Below are 16423 nucleotides of genomic sequence, written 5' to 3'. Positions count from 1 at the left end.
AATGTATACAGCTCTGTTTTTTCTTTATATATCTATCTATAGATATCTATCTATAGATATATATAGATGTCTTGTTGCTCAGTAAAAGGGAGGCCGCACAGTTGGAAACACACCAGGTTCTGTTCAGTGTCAGACCATTTTACTGGGTTACGGGAATTCCCCAAGTCTCACAGTGAAATTGCTTCCCCCTTATTCACCAGTTTCCTTAAAAAGTTTTTCGCCGATACAAGCCGAATGTGTGGGTGAGTCGTTGTTTATTTGGTTAAATATTTCAGGGTCAGATGCAGAATATTGCGGGACTGGCGTGTGATTTCTAACTGGTTATTTCTGTCTTTAAGCTCAGGGACGGCTGCAGCCATTTTAAGTTGTCACTATATTAAGCAGAGTTGCCCTTTTGTAACTCAGAGCAGTGGAAGCTGCATGGTGGAGATCCATTGTTGGTTCTTGTGAATTTAAATGTAGTTTTAGCTTTAAAATTAAAATGTTTTTTTTTATCAGTCATGGTACAAACTTGCTATCTAGTCCCAAATAATTTAGTAATGTTTTCCTATCTGTAATGTAGCCGTGTTATTTTGTTTTAAGAGACATATATCCTTGTTAGAAAAAAGGCGTAGATTGTTTGACAATCCAGTAAACTGGTTTCTTGGACTTAATGAAGCCTAGAACTTAAATTTACTGTCAAAAATCTAGTAAAAAGTAAATTGTAGCATTTCTGGTGACTGTCTATTCTTTTCCTTTTATTGTTATTATTATGATAGAGACTCAGCACCTTGTTTTAAACCTCAGCAGGACAGTCAGAGTTACTTCCTGTCTAACAAAGGGACATTTTGTCTTCAGTCACACAGAGTTAATGAGTATCAGCTGCTTATTTCTGCTGCTTGGAGACGGGATGCGGGGAACTGTTTGCGTCTCTTGTCTCTGTGCAGTTAGGAAAATGCGTTAAAGCGCTTTAAATGGCGAGAATGGGGAAAGAGAGAAAACTAAATAAAGTGAGCAGTTTGTTACCCTGCAGGATTCTAAGCGATGGGTGACATTTCCTGCATCCTGAGGCTTTTGTTCTTTGGGAGGCCCCACAGTCATCACCCTGCTTATTGTTCTCAGCACATCACAGCAGCCTGGGGAGGAAATACCGAGCACCAACAAATACTGACAATGTGTTCGGTGGCAGGACTGAGGGGGGGTAAAGAAAAAGAAAAAAGAAAATACTACTTTTGCATGCGAGGCACATGTGCAAAGTGCTTGCTCATTCTTGTAGACATCAAATGTCTCTTAGTTTGCACATTTAGTCAGACATTTCTGACCAGTAAGACACGTATAAGTGTGAGTGAGTTTTATTTTTATTCATCAAAAAAATTACACACCCACATTTTTATTTTTTTTTCCTTCGGTTTTGCCCCTCTGTCTTTGTCCTCGGCGTTTCCTTTCAGAGAAATAAAGTCAAAAGACACAAGCAGGCAGTGACATCCCATCTGAAACGTTACCAGTAAAGGATGCTATTTAAAGAAGGTGATGAAGCTAAACTGTTTTCTCTGTTAATGGTGGTTTTAAGATTAGTTATACTTGAGCGCGCCAGTATTGCGGGCACACAGGAAGTGCTAATTGTGGCTGCTCAGAGGGATAAACAAAAGGTTTGATTTTGATTCCTTTCAGCCGAACATTTCATGCCTAATTATTTTCAAACTGGGTATTTCCCGTGTCTATAAAACCTCCTGCCTGATAAGACCTCCAAGGTTGATGTTCTAAAGTTGTGTTCTCAAAGTGTCCTTGCCAACGAGTTTTTCTTTATTATTATTATTATTATTATTATTATTATTATTGATACAACCTTGGGACTATAAAGCTTGGAGCTTGGACTAACCTCGTGTGTGGGTAAGTGAGATTGTGTGACATCTCAGTCTCACTTGTTTTATTGTCGTTTATGCTTCCAGTTGTGGTCACATATCATCAATTTGATTCCCACAAGATGTCACTATTGCTCTAAATATTCAGTTTATGTCCTTTTAGGGGCTCTCAGCAATGTTTTCAAATGATAAATAAAAGTGAAAACATTTCCTAACCTAGACTTAAATAAAATTATCTCTTTGTTTTTAATTAAAACAAGATACTAGCTCCCCAAGGTTTGCCTATATTTCAACAAGGCAACACATCGGAGTTCAAAAGATGGGTTGTTTTTTCAGAAATTTATTTCGTTAGCAGCACTGCATTTTAAAATTTTCGCTTATCTAAAGCAGCCCTTTTGTCCTCAGAGGTTTGGGTGTGTTGCTTGGCAAATTTGGGGAGTTTTCTACAAGGATGAAGTTTTAAAAAAACAACAACAACACACGCCTTTAGGAATAAAACAAAATCCCCTGTACAGTGCTCCGAACACACAGCATCACACTGTTTCATGTATTCATCATGTGTATGTCTGGTGAGAGCATTATTAGCAGGGATGCACACAAACACTAGCGTTGACCAACCGACAGCATGTGGCAAACATTTATTAGCTGTGTCTTTATTCGGGTCACCTGATTTTCAGCTTAGTTTTTTTTTATTTTAGTTGATGTTTCACAAGATAAATTGCTAGATCATCCAAGCATCGAGAAGCATTTTTTAAAAAAGTTTACAATACAGATTTTATGATAGTCCATGAAACAAAATGGGCTTATTCAAACTGTGCCATAATAGGGTGAAACTTTTCACCCTACTACTTTTCAGCACATATATTTAACTTTTTTTTCCATTACAGAGAAAATTTACAACAAAACATATCAGTTTTATCTGTTGGCCAACATGGTTGTTTTAATGCTGGAAACTGCCATGATTTCACAATCACATCCCTTCACCATAACTGAGTAGCCTAGCTGTTCTTAAATTATTGTGTAAAAGACTTTATGTTGATTTGTCTTTTCATTGCACAATTGTTTAATGAAGGACACAGCTTTGGGGAGAGCCTGCACTTATTTGGAATTAATTTTGTTGAAAATAAGATGTGTGATCTTTAAGTTACACTAAATCAGGTGCATTTTTACACACATTCTTATATATGCGAACTTAAAGGTTTTCTCTTCATAGACAAAACTAGGTAAGAAAATAACTCTACATTTATTTCTAAACTTGAATCTAGTGTGGACAGGTATATAAGTTTTATCATAGGGTTTTAATCTCGCAATAATAAAATTGTAGATTTAATTGCTAAACTTGTGGTCAACAAATGTACATTTGTTACATTTTTTGGCCTAAGGCAGCCCAGTCAATTTGATCATTTTCTACTTTATGATTTTTAAGAACATATAACCAGAAAAATAAAACATAAGTTGTTCAGTTACATGATTTATTACCCAGCAGTAAAAAAAAAAAATTGCCATAACCTTAAATATAATACGTTTTTATAGCTCTCTCGTGAGAAAGAGCATGTGAAAGCTTCATTTGATCTTGATGTAGGTCTTGTTGCCCTCATAGTTCAGAGGAAATATGTGATGCAATAACAGAAACCCCCATCAGCCCCTCTGAATTTATCAATGAGCAAAAAAAAAAGGAAAGGAAAAAAAAAGCAGCTCAGTGAAGATGGTTTGTGTCTAGTTTAAAAAACGCTGGCCCCCAACAAATTTAATTAAAGAAAGAAAAAAGAAAAAAGGGGGTTAATTTTATTATGATTCATTTAGAATCATAATAAAAAATGGGCCTCTGAGTGGTAATGCACTATTTGTTTGCTTAATGTGTAACTTTATTTCTTTAATTTTTTTGTAGTTTTTGTAGGGATATTTACATATATATTTGCTAGAAAATCACAAAAACAGTATAAAAAAATTTTAAAAAGCACATTTATTACATTTGAAAAAAAATTTTTTCCTGTGTTTACATCACGGTCAGGGACTCAGATAAGTCCACCCCCTCTGACGTAGTGCTCCGCCCTGATTGGCCCGGCGGGCTGTCAATCATCGCTGTTTACATCAAACGTTGCGAGGTGGAATTTCCCAGGTTACGGCATAGACTCAGTAGACTACTTCCGTAATAGATGTCTGTCTGGCCAGAGAGACGAGAGGCCACTGCGAGCTGAAAGGTACCCGGTCAAAGAAAACCTCTTTTGTCTTTGTCTTTTGTTTGTTTTGTTTTCGCTTCGTCGTGTAGCTCCTCGTTTCGGCTCACTTATAGCATCGGTAGAAGAGTTTTTTAGCGTGGAAATACGAGGCGTTTGCGGCTTCCTGTCCCGCTTTGTCATCCAGTGTGAGCTAGCCGACGGCTAACGAAAGATGTTGCTATCAATTTGCATGACAACAGCGAAAACTAATATTAGCCTTTTTCAGCCAATCAAGGTAGCTATCATCAGCCGGATTGCGCTGTGTTTCGGACTCGGTGTTAATTATTTAAATGAACGTTGTTTGTATTTTCCTCTCTGGTACATTTATTTTTATTTTCATTTGGTCTTTTATTGTCTTGGTCATGAGCGCTCGTAGTTGTCTTCTTCTTATTATTATTATTATTATTACTATTATTATTATTATTATTATTATTATTATTTAGCCTCCAAGCTCACTCAGATGTGTGTCAGCCCCGGCAGTTTAGCATCACAGTCGTGTTGCTCCAATGCCTTATCGAGCTTCATCGTTAATATTCCCTTTTCTTGTCAGAAACTGAAAGTTTAAATGTGTCAGGGCGCACAGCTAAACTGTGGGATGTTTGAGGGGGTGTTCTGGTTCGTCTGCAGAGTTGTGGCTGTGATATGTGAGTACACAGTTTGCTCTGAAGGATGAACCAGAAGGTGATGTTCGAGTGATTTATTGGCCGGCTTGCACAGACAAAGCTTCAAAATGCTTCTAGGAGTGATCACACATTGGAGTTTTGTTGCATTCCTTTCCACGTTCCGCTTCCTGTTCTACCTGTGGCAATAAGCTGACTAATGACATCATGTCAAAGGTAACTCTTTTGTGTTTTTTTGTTTTTGTTTTCTGTCCCCCACAGTTCAGAGGACCATGTGTAGGAAGTGAGCGATGGCAATGGAAGGGAAAGGTCCGTATCGCATCTACGATCCCGGTGGGAGTGAGGTGAAGGCCAGAGACGAGGCCATGGGGGGTAGCAGCTATCGGCAGCTGCTGGAGGAGAACAGCATGCTGAGGGAGCGGATGAAGGGACTTAAGAGCTTAGGTATGGACCAGAACAGAGCCCCGTTTTTAGTCTGATAGGTGTTAATTTATTGTAACTCTTCCTACTGTTCGGTGCGCCACCTCTCCTGGCTATTAGGGATATTCTTTCTTTACTTCTCATCTGTGTGTAAGACAGAATATGTCTCGTCTTTCACACCAGTTCACTTCCCTGACCCTTCCCTTACAGCCAACAAATGCACACGCAGAAACGAAAGTGTTGTGCAGCAAGTGTAATACAAGCCTTCATGGGAAATTTTTTTTCGACAAGCCTGCGTTCCAGCACGACTGGTTCCGAGTGCTTGTTTTGTGACTCACAAGAGGCGCGCTTTTGTTTTCCTTTTGACCGTCTGTCACCGCGAACTTTGAGCCGGCTTAAGTCGAGTGTCGCTGGACTGAGCCGGGCTGTCTCTGAACCTCGCAGGTGATTTGCTGGAGGAGTCTCAGTCGGAGGCGTCGAGGCTCCGGCAGCGAGTGGAGGAGCTCGTGAGGGACAACGAAGCCTTAAAGTCCTCTAGCTTTGCCGCCAGTCTGTGTATGGGAGGGCCCATTCACACCGAGACGCAAAGTAGGTGCCGCAGAGCTGCTGCTCGACCTTGTCGAGTCACGGCCTTTGAAGCAAAACTCATACTGAGCTGTTTGTTGCCTAAATAATCTTTAATCTGGGTATGGTTTGTTTTAGGCAAACCCTGTTTACACTCGACTGCAGAGAAGGAGGAGCAAATGAGCTGTTTAGGGAAGACCCTTCAGCCCGACAAGCCCAGCGTGAGTTTAACGAAATGCAAAACCTTTAACGGACCGTCTCTGGCAGCGAGCTGGAGGACGTTTGCAGGTGGTTTTTAATGTGCATCGTTTTCTGTTCGATCTTTACAGGAGGTCTTATCAGAATTTGAGGCAGTGAATATGGAAGGAAATAACTCTGAAGCCTTGACTGTGCGTACCAAATAAATGCCTAAAATAAACTAGCTCAAAAGTTCAAACTTTGCATGAGTCATAGCGTTCGTTCCACACAGCTTTCACGATAAGAGTATCTGAGTGCTCTTGATTTAAGCCCCGTATAAACTATTATTATTCTGTGTGGCTTATTGAGGCTAAATTCAGGCTTTCCCATTTAGAGTAATTTCCTCAGAATTAGGAATACATCAATGGCGTGTTGACTCACCAACAAACTCAATACTGGTAGCTCCAGCTGAGTCAGTGAGGGGAAATTCCAGGATTATTACCGACCAGAATTACTCAGCTGATTCATTCACACACTGCATCCCAGGTGACGTGTTAATGGGACCCTTGTTATAATAATTAAGAGAAAGATGTGAATGTAGCTTTTGCTCGTGGCTGTTATATATGTGGGACAAAGAGCCCAACCTTAAAAAAAAAAAAGATTTTTTATGACTTTGTCACAGCTAATTGTAGTATCCGGGAGCTATATTTAAATCCAGCAGGAGAAACCGGTTTGACTTTTTAGATCAATCATATGAAGGAAAAAAGAAAAAAACAGCATTGCTTCATTTGAGCTCGCCTACTCTGTTGACTCGAAGGCGATGACTGACTTTTTACCTGTGTGGGTATCTCCAGGCCGGGTTGGTGGCAGGAGCGATCCCCCAGCTTCCTCAGGAGAACAACGAGCTGGCGAGCCAGCTGAAGAAGCTCGAGAGCTCTTTCAGCATATTCGCCGAGGAGTCCAACCCCAACCAGCTCCTGGCTCACCTCGGCCGCATGGCTGTGGAGTTTCACCACCTCTCCTCCAAGGTCCAAAAGAACGAGCAGAGGACCTCCCTCCTACAGGTAAGGATCGCAGCCAAGTTAAGTCAATCTGGCACTTTTAACAGCGTCGTCCTGAGCCATTCGGACAGCACGTGTTCTGGAGTGAGGTTTATAAAGCATCAGGTTTGTAGTTGAGATGACCGGGTATTTGAGGGCTCGTTTGGAGGCTTGGAAAGTGTGGAATCTGCTTTTAGCATTTTCCAGGTCACGATAAACATGGAAAAAAGAAAATAGAGTTTTATTTTTGTTTCTAGACTTTATTCCCTTTACTTTCTAAAAGCTAAAAACGTGTCTCAAAATAAATTACTCAAACAGGTAGTTTTTCCTCTCTGTTATACAAATATCTATATAGGCATAGTTTGAAATTAACATTCTGAAACCATTTGGTTAAAGTTTAAAAACGTGCTACATAAATGCAGACAATTTGTTCTGTTTTGCACCGTTCATTCAGCTTGACATTTACGAGTCAGTTCAGCCCGAAAGCATATTCAGCTCCTTTTTTTTTCTTTCTCTTTTACTAAATAAAACCAGTTTTACAAAAGCAAAAACCTCTTCTTGTTTCGAAGAAGGCTCGAACTGTGAGGTTTTTTTTTTTTTTTTTAAAAACTACAAATTTCTCCCCCCAAAAACAGGCGACCGTTTGTTCGGTTGTTGTCTCGCTCCCTGGACCTGGTGCCTCTGAAGTGAAACGCTCGTATTCAGGCGTCAAAAGTGAGCTGAAAGTGGAGTCTGCTTGTTAAAGTCTGGAAGGAGAAATGTGTGGGAATCCCAGACCTACCCGCTGACATATAAAAGCTGTTTTGCATCAAGTTTGTGAGACGCGTTAGCAGTTCGCTGTAGCTCTAACTCTGCGTCTTAATGTGACGCCAGGATTATTGCCCATGTAAGTAGGACACTGTGTGACCTACACAAGAAACGCTGACAGTCAGTCTGAAGCATCTGCCTACACTGCTTTATAAAGACGTTATAATATATTTACATAGCAGCTTCTGCGAGGATATTTTGGTTTGTCATGAAATCAAGTTAATTTAGTTTATTTGTAAAGTTAAATGAGAGCTTCTGGTGAATTTCCAGCCTGCATCATCACTTAGAGCTATTTGAATATTTTCTTTTAAGAACTAGCATTTCTTCTTTTTCCTTTTTTTTAAAAATGTAGAATAAAAGTGAGAAATAGAAGCCGGCGTGTTCGAGAAGCAGTGTCGGTTTTAGCCCCCCCGAAATAACTTATTTTGTTGCATCGAAGGGAATCGTTTCCGGCTCAGAAGAAATCCAACGCCGCGCTACGGAACGGCGTTCTAATTGTGGGCTTTTTCCCCCTCTCCTCCCTCTGCTTTGGTAGACTCTCTGCGAGCAGCTCAGACAAGAGAACAATGAGCTTCGAAAGAAAATGGAAGAAGATCATCGTATCAGGAATCGAGACTTGGAACAGCTGAGGTAATCTTTCGCCTCCTCGTCTTGCTCTGCTGGACTTCTGCGTCGCTTCTGTCGAGCAGAAAACGCAACCTTAGGAAAAAATACTCATTTATTTGAGATGATATCCAGTACTGTCACGTCTTTATTCATTATGTCCTAATGATATTGTTTTAATGTCTCCTGAAAGCTGTAAAAAAAAAAAAAAAAAAAAAATCACTTCCTGTTACTATTTTTACTCATGAAAACATTATGCTTCAGTTATTTAGAAGATGGCAGTTGACCATACTTTCACTTCTGATCGTTGGGGGGGTTTCAGTGCTTTCTGTTCAGTGGGTATTCTAGGTTCTTCCCAAAGGACATCCTGAAGCCCCTAGCATGACGTCAACAAACTCTGGAAAATGGAGCGTGTTCACGAACGCTATCGTTTTCACTTTCTCCCCCCGATTCAGGCAGGAGAATCAGAAACTTAAGGAGCTGGTCACGGGAGGGGCGGCGGTGACCGCGTCGCCATCCGACACCGAGGCTCCGGAGGCCAAAGACGAGCCGGTCAAAGAGGAGTCCTCTGCCGTCCGGCCTAAAATGGAGGTCGCCACGCCGCAGAAGGTAGCTGCTGTGTAGTTGTAGTTTGTACGCAGACACTTGATCCGACGCTGCCTGTCGTAACTCACGATTTTTTTCGGTTTCGAAGCTTCCCGTTTGTACGCTCGCACGATCGACACAATGAAGGATTTTTGTGGATTTAGGAAAGTTTTTTTTATTTTATTTTTTTTGTGCGTGTCCCCAGAGCGGAAAATCTGCTGAGAAAAACCCAGCGAAACCATGTGATGTAGAGGTGTATGAAAAGAAGATCAAGCTGTTGGAGAAGCAGAGAAAGGATGTGAGTCTTTACTTACCTTTTTTTTTTAAGTTGCTTCTCATCCTCTTTTGCCATAGGGGAAAATCTCTGAGTATTTAGTTTCCTGTATCTTCATTTTCTTTTTTTTGTTTGTTTGTTTGTTTCACTTTCTGGCACTGCTGACAGGTTCTGGAGGTGAACAAGCAGTGGGACATTCAGTGGAACTCCATGAAGTCACAGTTTGAGCAGAAGGTACGGTAATGACTTAACGGTGTGGGAAGACAAATCTGATTTGTTTTAAGACCGAGCGAGTCCAAAAGTTATTTTCATTTGATAAGGTTTAGTTGTTCGCATGTGCCGAACGGAAACGTCTCGTCTGGTTTTAAGTTTCAGCTCGAGTCCATCAAGTGATTTTTAATTTCAGTTCTGACGAATTAAATAAACTTCAAGCCGTTGGACTTTTTATTCTAAAGAAAAAAAAAACGTCAACGGTTCGTACTTTTTTTTTTGCTCGTCACAAACCAAATGTGATCTGAGAACAGAAAGTCCTTTAAAATGTTGCTGCAGGTTCAGAATGACTTAAAATCTGCTCACTTCCACCTCTGTACTCATTTCAGTCAGGAACCTGACATTGCTTTTATACACTTAAATTACTAGAACTGCTGCTATTTGAAGTAACCTGTTTTGATTGTAATAGCTGAATGTAGTTGTTCAGTATTTTTTATTTTATTTTTTTCCCCTTCCCCCCCTCTCACCACCAAACCGGATCTCAAAATGGGTTAACATGACTGAATCCAGCGTTGTCATAAAGCTCAAAATTTGTCAGACGGAAAGATTTGAAGCATCGCTTTTTTTTCTTTTATTCAAATCACTTATTTTTAAGCAACCTACGAGGAACATGGGAGTTTTTGTGCATCGGTAGGCAGTGAAGCAACTTCTGTGCATGTCCTTTTTTTTTTTTTTTTTTCTTTAAAAAAAACATTGTGCTTGTCCAGTGGAAAAGCTGCAATCTTGCAATAGCTTGCTATCTGAGCATACTCACCACAAGGCCTGTCACACTTCAGTAAGAATTCCCCTCACCTCTCCGGTACCCGCCGACTTCCTGCTGTGGTGCAGTCAGAGGGCAGCAGCGACACACAGACGTACACACACTCTCACACTTGAACTCACACACCTGCGTTTGTGCGCACCCACAATTATGAACATGCCGACATTCACACTTTGTCGAGATGGGGACACCATGCAGGCTTGGGTTTACACCACAGAAGCCTAGATATATCCATTTGCGTCACTTGGTTCGTTCATATTTTGCACAGAAGGAAAAAAAAAAAACAACCTAAACTGCTTGCTCGCAAATGAGTCCCTCTTGCTTAACTTTGTAGCTTGATAACGTTTGTTTGTTATGCTGTGCTTCCACACAGCCACCAGCTGATTTTTATCTCCATCTGATAAGCGTTTATCTTTAAATCACAGGGTCTTTCCCCCGCTTTTTGTGTTTGCGACTCGCTGCGCTCAGTGAAAGTTCTCCTCAGCCAGATGTTTGACCTGTTTTGGTTCCTTTTTTTTTGTTTTTTGTTTTTTAGATCACGGACCTCAGGCAGCGGCTGGCCGAGTCCCAGAAAAGTGTGCTGGAGCTGGAGGCCGAGCGAGAGCAGAGGCAGCGCGACTATGACAAGAAGCTGCTGCTGGCCAAGTCCAAGATTGAAAATGTGCAGGTGAGAATCCACAGAACCAGGGGGAAGAAATGATCTCCTAAAGCCAAAAAACCATTGCAAAAAATTACAGCATAGATAAAAGCTTAACACAGCTCAAAAAAAAGATTTTAATGAAACTTTCAGAAAGAATAACTTTTGCAGCCAACCCCAATTTAAGATGGCTGCCACAGTCAATCAATATTAGCCAACACATAAATGGCTTCAAGAGAATCTCAAATTTGGTGTGGTCGTGGCTGAGCACAGATGCTGGTTAAAGCTCGATCATGCAGAGAAGCAGCTATCTGTGAACACCATCCAGAAACGCCGCCATCTTCTCTGAGTCGGAGTGGGAAACTGTTCTGTGGTCAGACGAGTCAAAAGGTTTAATTTGTTTGGAAACCACAGACACCACATCCTTCGTACTAAAGAGGAGAGGGAACATCCAGCCTGCTATCAGCACGCGGTTGAAAAGCCTGCCTCTCTGAAGGTATGGGGGTGCATTAGTGCCTCTGGCATGGGCAGCTTACACATCTAGAAAGGCTCCATCAATGCAGAAAGGTTTTTACAGGTTTTAGAGCAACATATACTTCCACCTAGATGCCATCTTTTTCTAGGAAGGCCTTGCATATTCCAGCAAGACGATGTCAAACCAGGTGCTGAACCGGCCTGCCTGCAGTCCAGACCTCTCATTAATACAAAACATTTGATGCAAAAAAAAAAAAAACAGCAAGAAAGGCCCAGGACTGTTGAACAGCTAGAATCCTACATGAGACAAGAATGGGACATTTCCCTCCAAAACCTCCAGCAGCTGCTCTCCTTGGGTCCTAAACCCCTAAACCCTTAGACTGATGTTAGAAGAGGAGATGCTTCACAGAAGGAAACAGGACTCTGTCCTGCCAGCAAATTCAAAACTACCTTCTTGTTTTTCTTTCCAAAACATTGTAGGAAAAAAATCTCTTTAAACATTTGACATGTTTACTGTTTTTCATCGTGAATAAAATAATGGGGTCATAAGATTCACAAATCATCACATTTCAAAAGTCTTTTTCCTTTTTCCACCTTGTGGTTGTACGTCCACAACTTATTAACCTTTAGAGTCGACTTTAGCCGGCACAAAAAATGGCTACACTTCAAATTTTAACAGATCCTGCGAGATGTCGTCACGTAACGTCGTTCAAAAAAGGCAGCGGGCGACATGAATCCTGTCAATAAATGCTCAGCCTTTGATTTTTGTTTCTTGTTTCGGGTTTGTGTGACTTCAGGGGGAGAAGGAGTGTTTAAACTCTGAGACCACCGAGCTGAAGCAGAAGATTCGCTACCTGCAGGATCAGCTGCTGCCCCTCAGCAAACAGAGAGAGTACCAGGAGAAGGAGATCCAGCGCCTGAACAGGGTGAGGCTGGGAAGCTGCGACAACAGCCAAAGAAGTAACAGATTCAGACCCTTTTTGTCAGTCTGCGTAATGTTTTGCTTTGTCCTGTCTTCAGGCCTTAGAAGAAGCCTTAAACCTGCACTCCCCTTCCGCCTCCCAACAACCTCCCGGCCAGGGGAACTTTGCAGACGCAGCCAATAACCTGAAGAAGCAGGAACTCCTCACACAAATCGCTGTACTAAAAGAGCAGGCAAGATGCGCAATGGGAGCGTGTGCGCAGCCACCGTTTAATCAAGTGGGTTTTTTTTTGTTTTTTTTTTTAACTGGGTTTTGTCGCTCCAGGTGAAAATCTTCGAGGAGGACTTCAGGAAAGAACGGAGTGACAGGGAGCGAATGAATGAGGAAAAAGAAGATTTGAGGCGGCAGGTTGAGAGACTCCAGGGTCAGATTACGAACTTGACAAATCAGGTACTTTCTTTTCAGATGAGGAAAGTTCAAGGTTCTGCGTGTTTCCAGACAAAGCTACTCACACGTTCCTCTTCTTGTCCTGGTTCAGCTTCACCAGGCGCAGAACGAGTGTCAGAGAGAACGAACGGAGAGATGTAAGCTGGAGAGACTGCAGATGCAGCACCATAAACAGGTACTGGCTGCAGCTCAGGCTTCAGCCTGATGATGATGATGATGATGATACTGATACATTTATATTAAAAACAGTACAAACTGTGACGCATCAGACCGGGTAAGGCTGAAAAGCTGGGTCATTTCTGCCATTTGTTCAATCAGACACCAGACGTGTGGCACGTTATGGTTCAGGCTAGTGAAAACCTGGCGATGTGGCGCCCCCTTGTGGCAGAACAGAGTTTAAGACGAACGAGTGGTTTGTAGATTCACGCAGGAGCTTCACTTCAGAAGGTTTTAATGTGAAGGAAGGAAGTCTGAACCGTGCCAGATCGCCATGGTAACAGCTTTTATCATTTGCTCTGGAGCCTTTTGTGTTCAGAGTTAAAGATTAAATTATTTGTTAACAAAACAAAGCACCACCAATTAATTTTATTTACCTGGTTGTATCCAAGGCAGGAAAACCTTAATAAAACAGCATTTATTATTTAATCAGGCAGAGGCAATAAATGATAAAAAATTAACCAAGTTAAAATGCTCTTGATTAAAAAATGTAACATTTGATTATCAAACATTATACTGGCACTTTAAAAGTTGGTTCAATGTTATCACTTATTCTCTAAAAATACAGTATTTATTCAGTAGCATAATTTCAGGATTTCATTGGTGAATTGTTCGATAATTGATCAGTTTGTGACTAAAGCCTGTCATTCAAATAATAACTTGAATGATCTACAGAAGGAATAAATATACTCACAAATATGTATTTCCTTTTTTGTGCCACTTAAGGTTTTCAGAATGTGAGTTTTGCAGCACGTTATAATGTTTGGATTTACTTACACAGACTTATAGGAGCTAATAATGTGCTGAACGAAGGGATGAGACAGGAAGTGCAGCAGTTTGGAGTCATTTGCACAGCGAACCATTTTCTCCATTATTCTTTTCTGAATAAATGCAGCAACAGTATTTTTTTTTCTTTAAGTGCATCAAACCCATTCATTCAACCTGTTGTTCTGAGGAATACAGTTTGGAGGAGATCTGTATTTTGTGCTGAAGCATCATCAAATGATGCAAATGAGCACGGAGCCTGCAGAGGAAAGCCAGACTTATAAGCCCTGTTGTGCTCATCTGAGTGGAGATTTAGGTTTTGTTAAGCCAGCTAATACAGAGGGAGGCTACTGGTGTTGAACTTGCTTCGTGCTACACCCCTCCGTCGGCAGGTGGAGCTTCCACACTCCTCCTCCTCCTCCTGAGGAGGCAGCTGCAGCAGGGCTGAGGGTCTGCCGTGGCCCGTGCCATGACTCGACGGCAGCTGTGCACTGATTGGCGGGGTCACGTGTGTACTTGTGATACCTCTTAGGGGCAGCAGCAGGAAAGACGTACCTCAGACCCCACGTCAGGCTCAGTGAACGGCCCGCTGAGCCCTCCCTACTGTGGTCCCTTTGTGCAGGTGGGAACTCAGGGCCTGGAGGGCTGGCCCGTACACTTACCTCCCCGGATGCCCAATGCAGCAGGCGCCGCCGCCGCAGCAGCACCACCCCCTGCTCGAGACTTCCAGCCTGTTAACCCGGTAAGAGCGCTCTAAATCCTCCTCTGCCTCTGGAGCGACTCATTCTTGTCTTCTGTCTCAGTGGTGTGCAGTCCTGGTCCTGGTGGGGCCACTATCCTGCATGTTTTAGAGGTTTCCCTGCTCTTCAGTTCTGCAGAAGCCTGTTAATCACTCAGTCATTCAAATCATCTGCGTCAAAGCAGGGAAACAACTAAAACCTTCAGGACCAGGACTGGATACCTTGTTTTTCTCTTTTCTCCCGTGCGTTTGACAGAAGCAATAGCAAAGATGTGACGGCCCGTCACTGATATTCAGGGGTTTGTTTCTTAAACTGTGCTTCCTCTTCTGTCAGGGTTTCCCTTGGCCGATGTCATTCCCTCAGCCCCGAGGGGCCAGAGCCGTAGGCGAGAGTTCAAGACCCCCTCCCGAGAATGCCGGTAAGCTGCAGCCGGACGAGCCCGAAACGTCTCGCACACTTCCGTCGTTTTTTGGGGTTTTTTTTGACACCGAGATGCCGCGCACTTCCACAGATTACAGGAACATTTTCTGTGTTTATGGTTTGCAATCGAAGACGGTTCCTCCGTTAGTAAACCTTTTTTTTTTTTTTTTTTTTTCCCCTGTGTTTCCTCAGACCCATCGGCAGCAGCGACGGCAACAGGGTTTGGAAAAAGGGAGCGACAGAACATCGACCCCGGAAAGCACTAAAGCATCACCCTCCCCTTCTCCCCCGCCACCTAACTGAGTCTGGGTAGTAGCATGAAATTGTTTTTAAGTTGGCAAGGTGTGATTGAGATATAATTTTCCTACTGAACTGTAGATATTCTATTGTAATGTTGTTTATACTTGCGTTTTATAAGGCTATTTGTGAAACACTTCGCTAATATATATATATATATATATATATATATATATATATATATATATATATATATATATATATATATATATATATATATATATATATATATATATATATACACACACACACACACACACATTAGATTTTTTTATCAGGAACTTTGGTCATTTGTTAAATGGGTTGGAATAAATATTAACATTGCTTTTTTCCTTCTTTTTTTTGTTTCGTTTCCCCCTTCTTCCATAAAATATACCTATGTAATCGTCTCTCTGCAAGTATGTACCAACTTAATACTTCGCTTCGTTACTTGTAGGGCGACAGAAAGCCATTCCCCCGATCCGACCGACTAAGACGACACGCGCTCATTCCAGCAACGAATGATTATATAGGTATACCGAATCGTGGCGCTCAACAATGTGAACGTTTAATAGATTTTTTTGTTTCTTTTTCTCCCCCTGAGGATTTCTACAGTGCCATTGATGTTATAGAACTGTCTAATATGTGTAACTGTTCAAAAGTGGTTGTTGAAATACAAAAATTTGGGGAAATGAATTTTGATGGTATCATACCAAAAAAACATGATTGTGATTACTAATAATTTATTTATAACCTGCTGTTTTGATAGTTGCATTGACTTAAGTGTAAATCATTGTCTTTAGTAATGCTGTTCTTTCTATGTTGTTAGTGTAATCCCAATATATTGTAGCTATTGACATTGTATGTTTGTATCAGACACAACGCACAGCACACACAGCCTTTTCTTTTCCCCCATGATGATGGACCTAATCTCATTAAACACTTCTGCTTGGTTCGACCACACATTCTGATATTTACATTCATCCTCCAGCATCCTGTAGGTCATTTACAACATTCAGAGGTTCCAGCGGCAGACCCCATTTTTTTCCCTCTTCACGCCAGTCGTGTCACACAAGTTTAGTAGGAGTCAGACCAGCTGATCGTGTTGTTACAGCTGTGCAGCCGGTCCTCGGAGGGGGAACCTCCACTGGAATGTCTGGCTTTGCTTTCTGCACCCCCCCCTCATCCTCCAAAAAAAGAAATCAACAACCAGCATTTCAGGCCAAGGGAGGGGGGGGATTAATCTGCAAAACGCTGTAACATCAGATCTGAGAAACTTAAGACTTGCCTGTTTTTAATCCAACACCCGTTTTTGAGTTTCCGTATTCCAAATTGTCAGACGAAG

General features: G+C 41.7%; 1 protein-coding gene across 4 annotated transcripts; it reads left to right on the top strand.

Moving 5' to 3' along the window:
• Positions 1–218: 218 nt before the first annotated feature.
• Positions 219–16280, top strand: tnip1 (TNFAIP3 interacting protein 1). Of its 4 annotated transcripts, none has more exons than XM_037977429.1 (18): positions 219–242; positions 4942–5124; positions 5545–5688; positions 5803–5885; positions 5994–6053; positions 6696–6905; positions 8224–8318; positions 8747–8900; positions 9082–9174; positions 9319–9384; positions 10716–10847; positions 12089–12217; positions 12312–12446; positions 12539–12664; positions 12753–12836; positions 14175–14384; positions 14716–14800; positions 14995–16280. In XM_037977429.1, the coding sequence occupies exons 2-18, from the start codon at positions 4971–4973 to the stop codon at positions 15066–15068; spliced, it is 2034 nt and encodes a 677-aa protein (XP_037833357.1). In that variant the 5' UTR covers positions 219–242; positions 4942–4970; the 3' UTR covers positions 15069–16280. The 4 variants fall into 4 exon arrangements, with proteins under 4 accessions (XP_037833357.1, XP_017282171.1, XP_017282169.1 ...); XM_017426682.3 differs by lacking the exon at positions 219–242 and adding an exon at positions 3894–4042 and having other exon boundaries at positions 14265–14384; XM_017426680.3 differs by lacking the exon at positions 219–242 and adding an exon at positions 3894–4042.
• The last annotated feature ends 143 nt before the right edge of the window (positions 16281–16423 follow it).

Source organism: Kryptolebias marmoratus, linkage group LG9 (genome assembly GCF_001649575.2).
Source record: "Kryptolebias marmoratus isolate JLee-2015 linkage group LG9, ASM164957v2, whole genome shotgun sequence".
Taxonomy (NCBI): Eukaryota; Metazoa; Chordata; class Actinopteri; order Cyprinodontiformes; family Rivulidae; genus Kryptolebias; species Kryptolebias marmoratus.
Note: the sequence above shows the minus strand (reverse complement) of the source record. Positions and strands in the feature narration are given on the sequence as shown.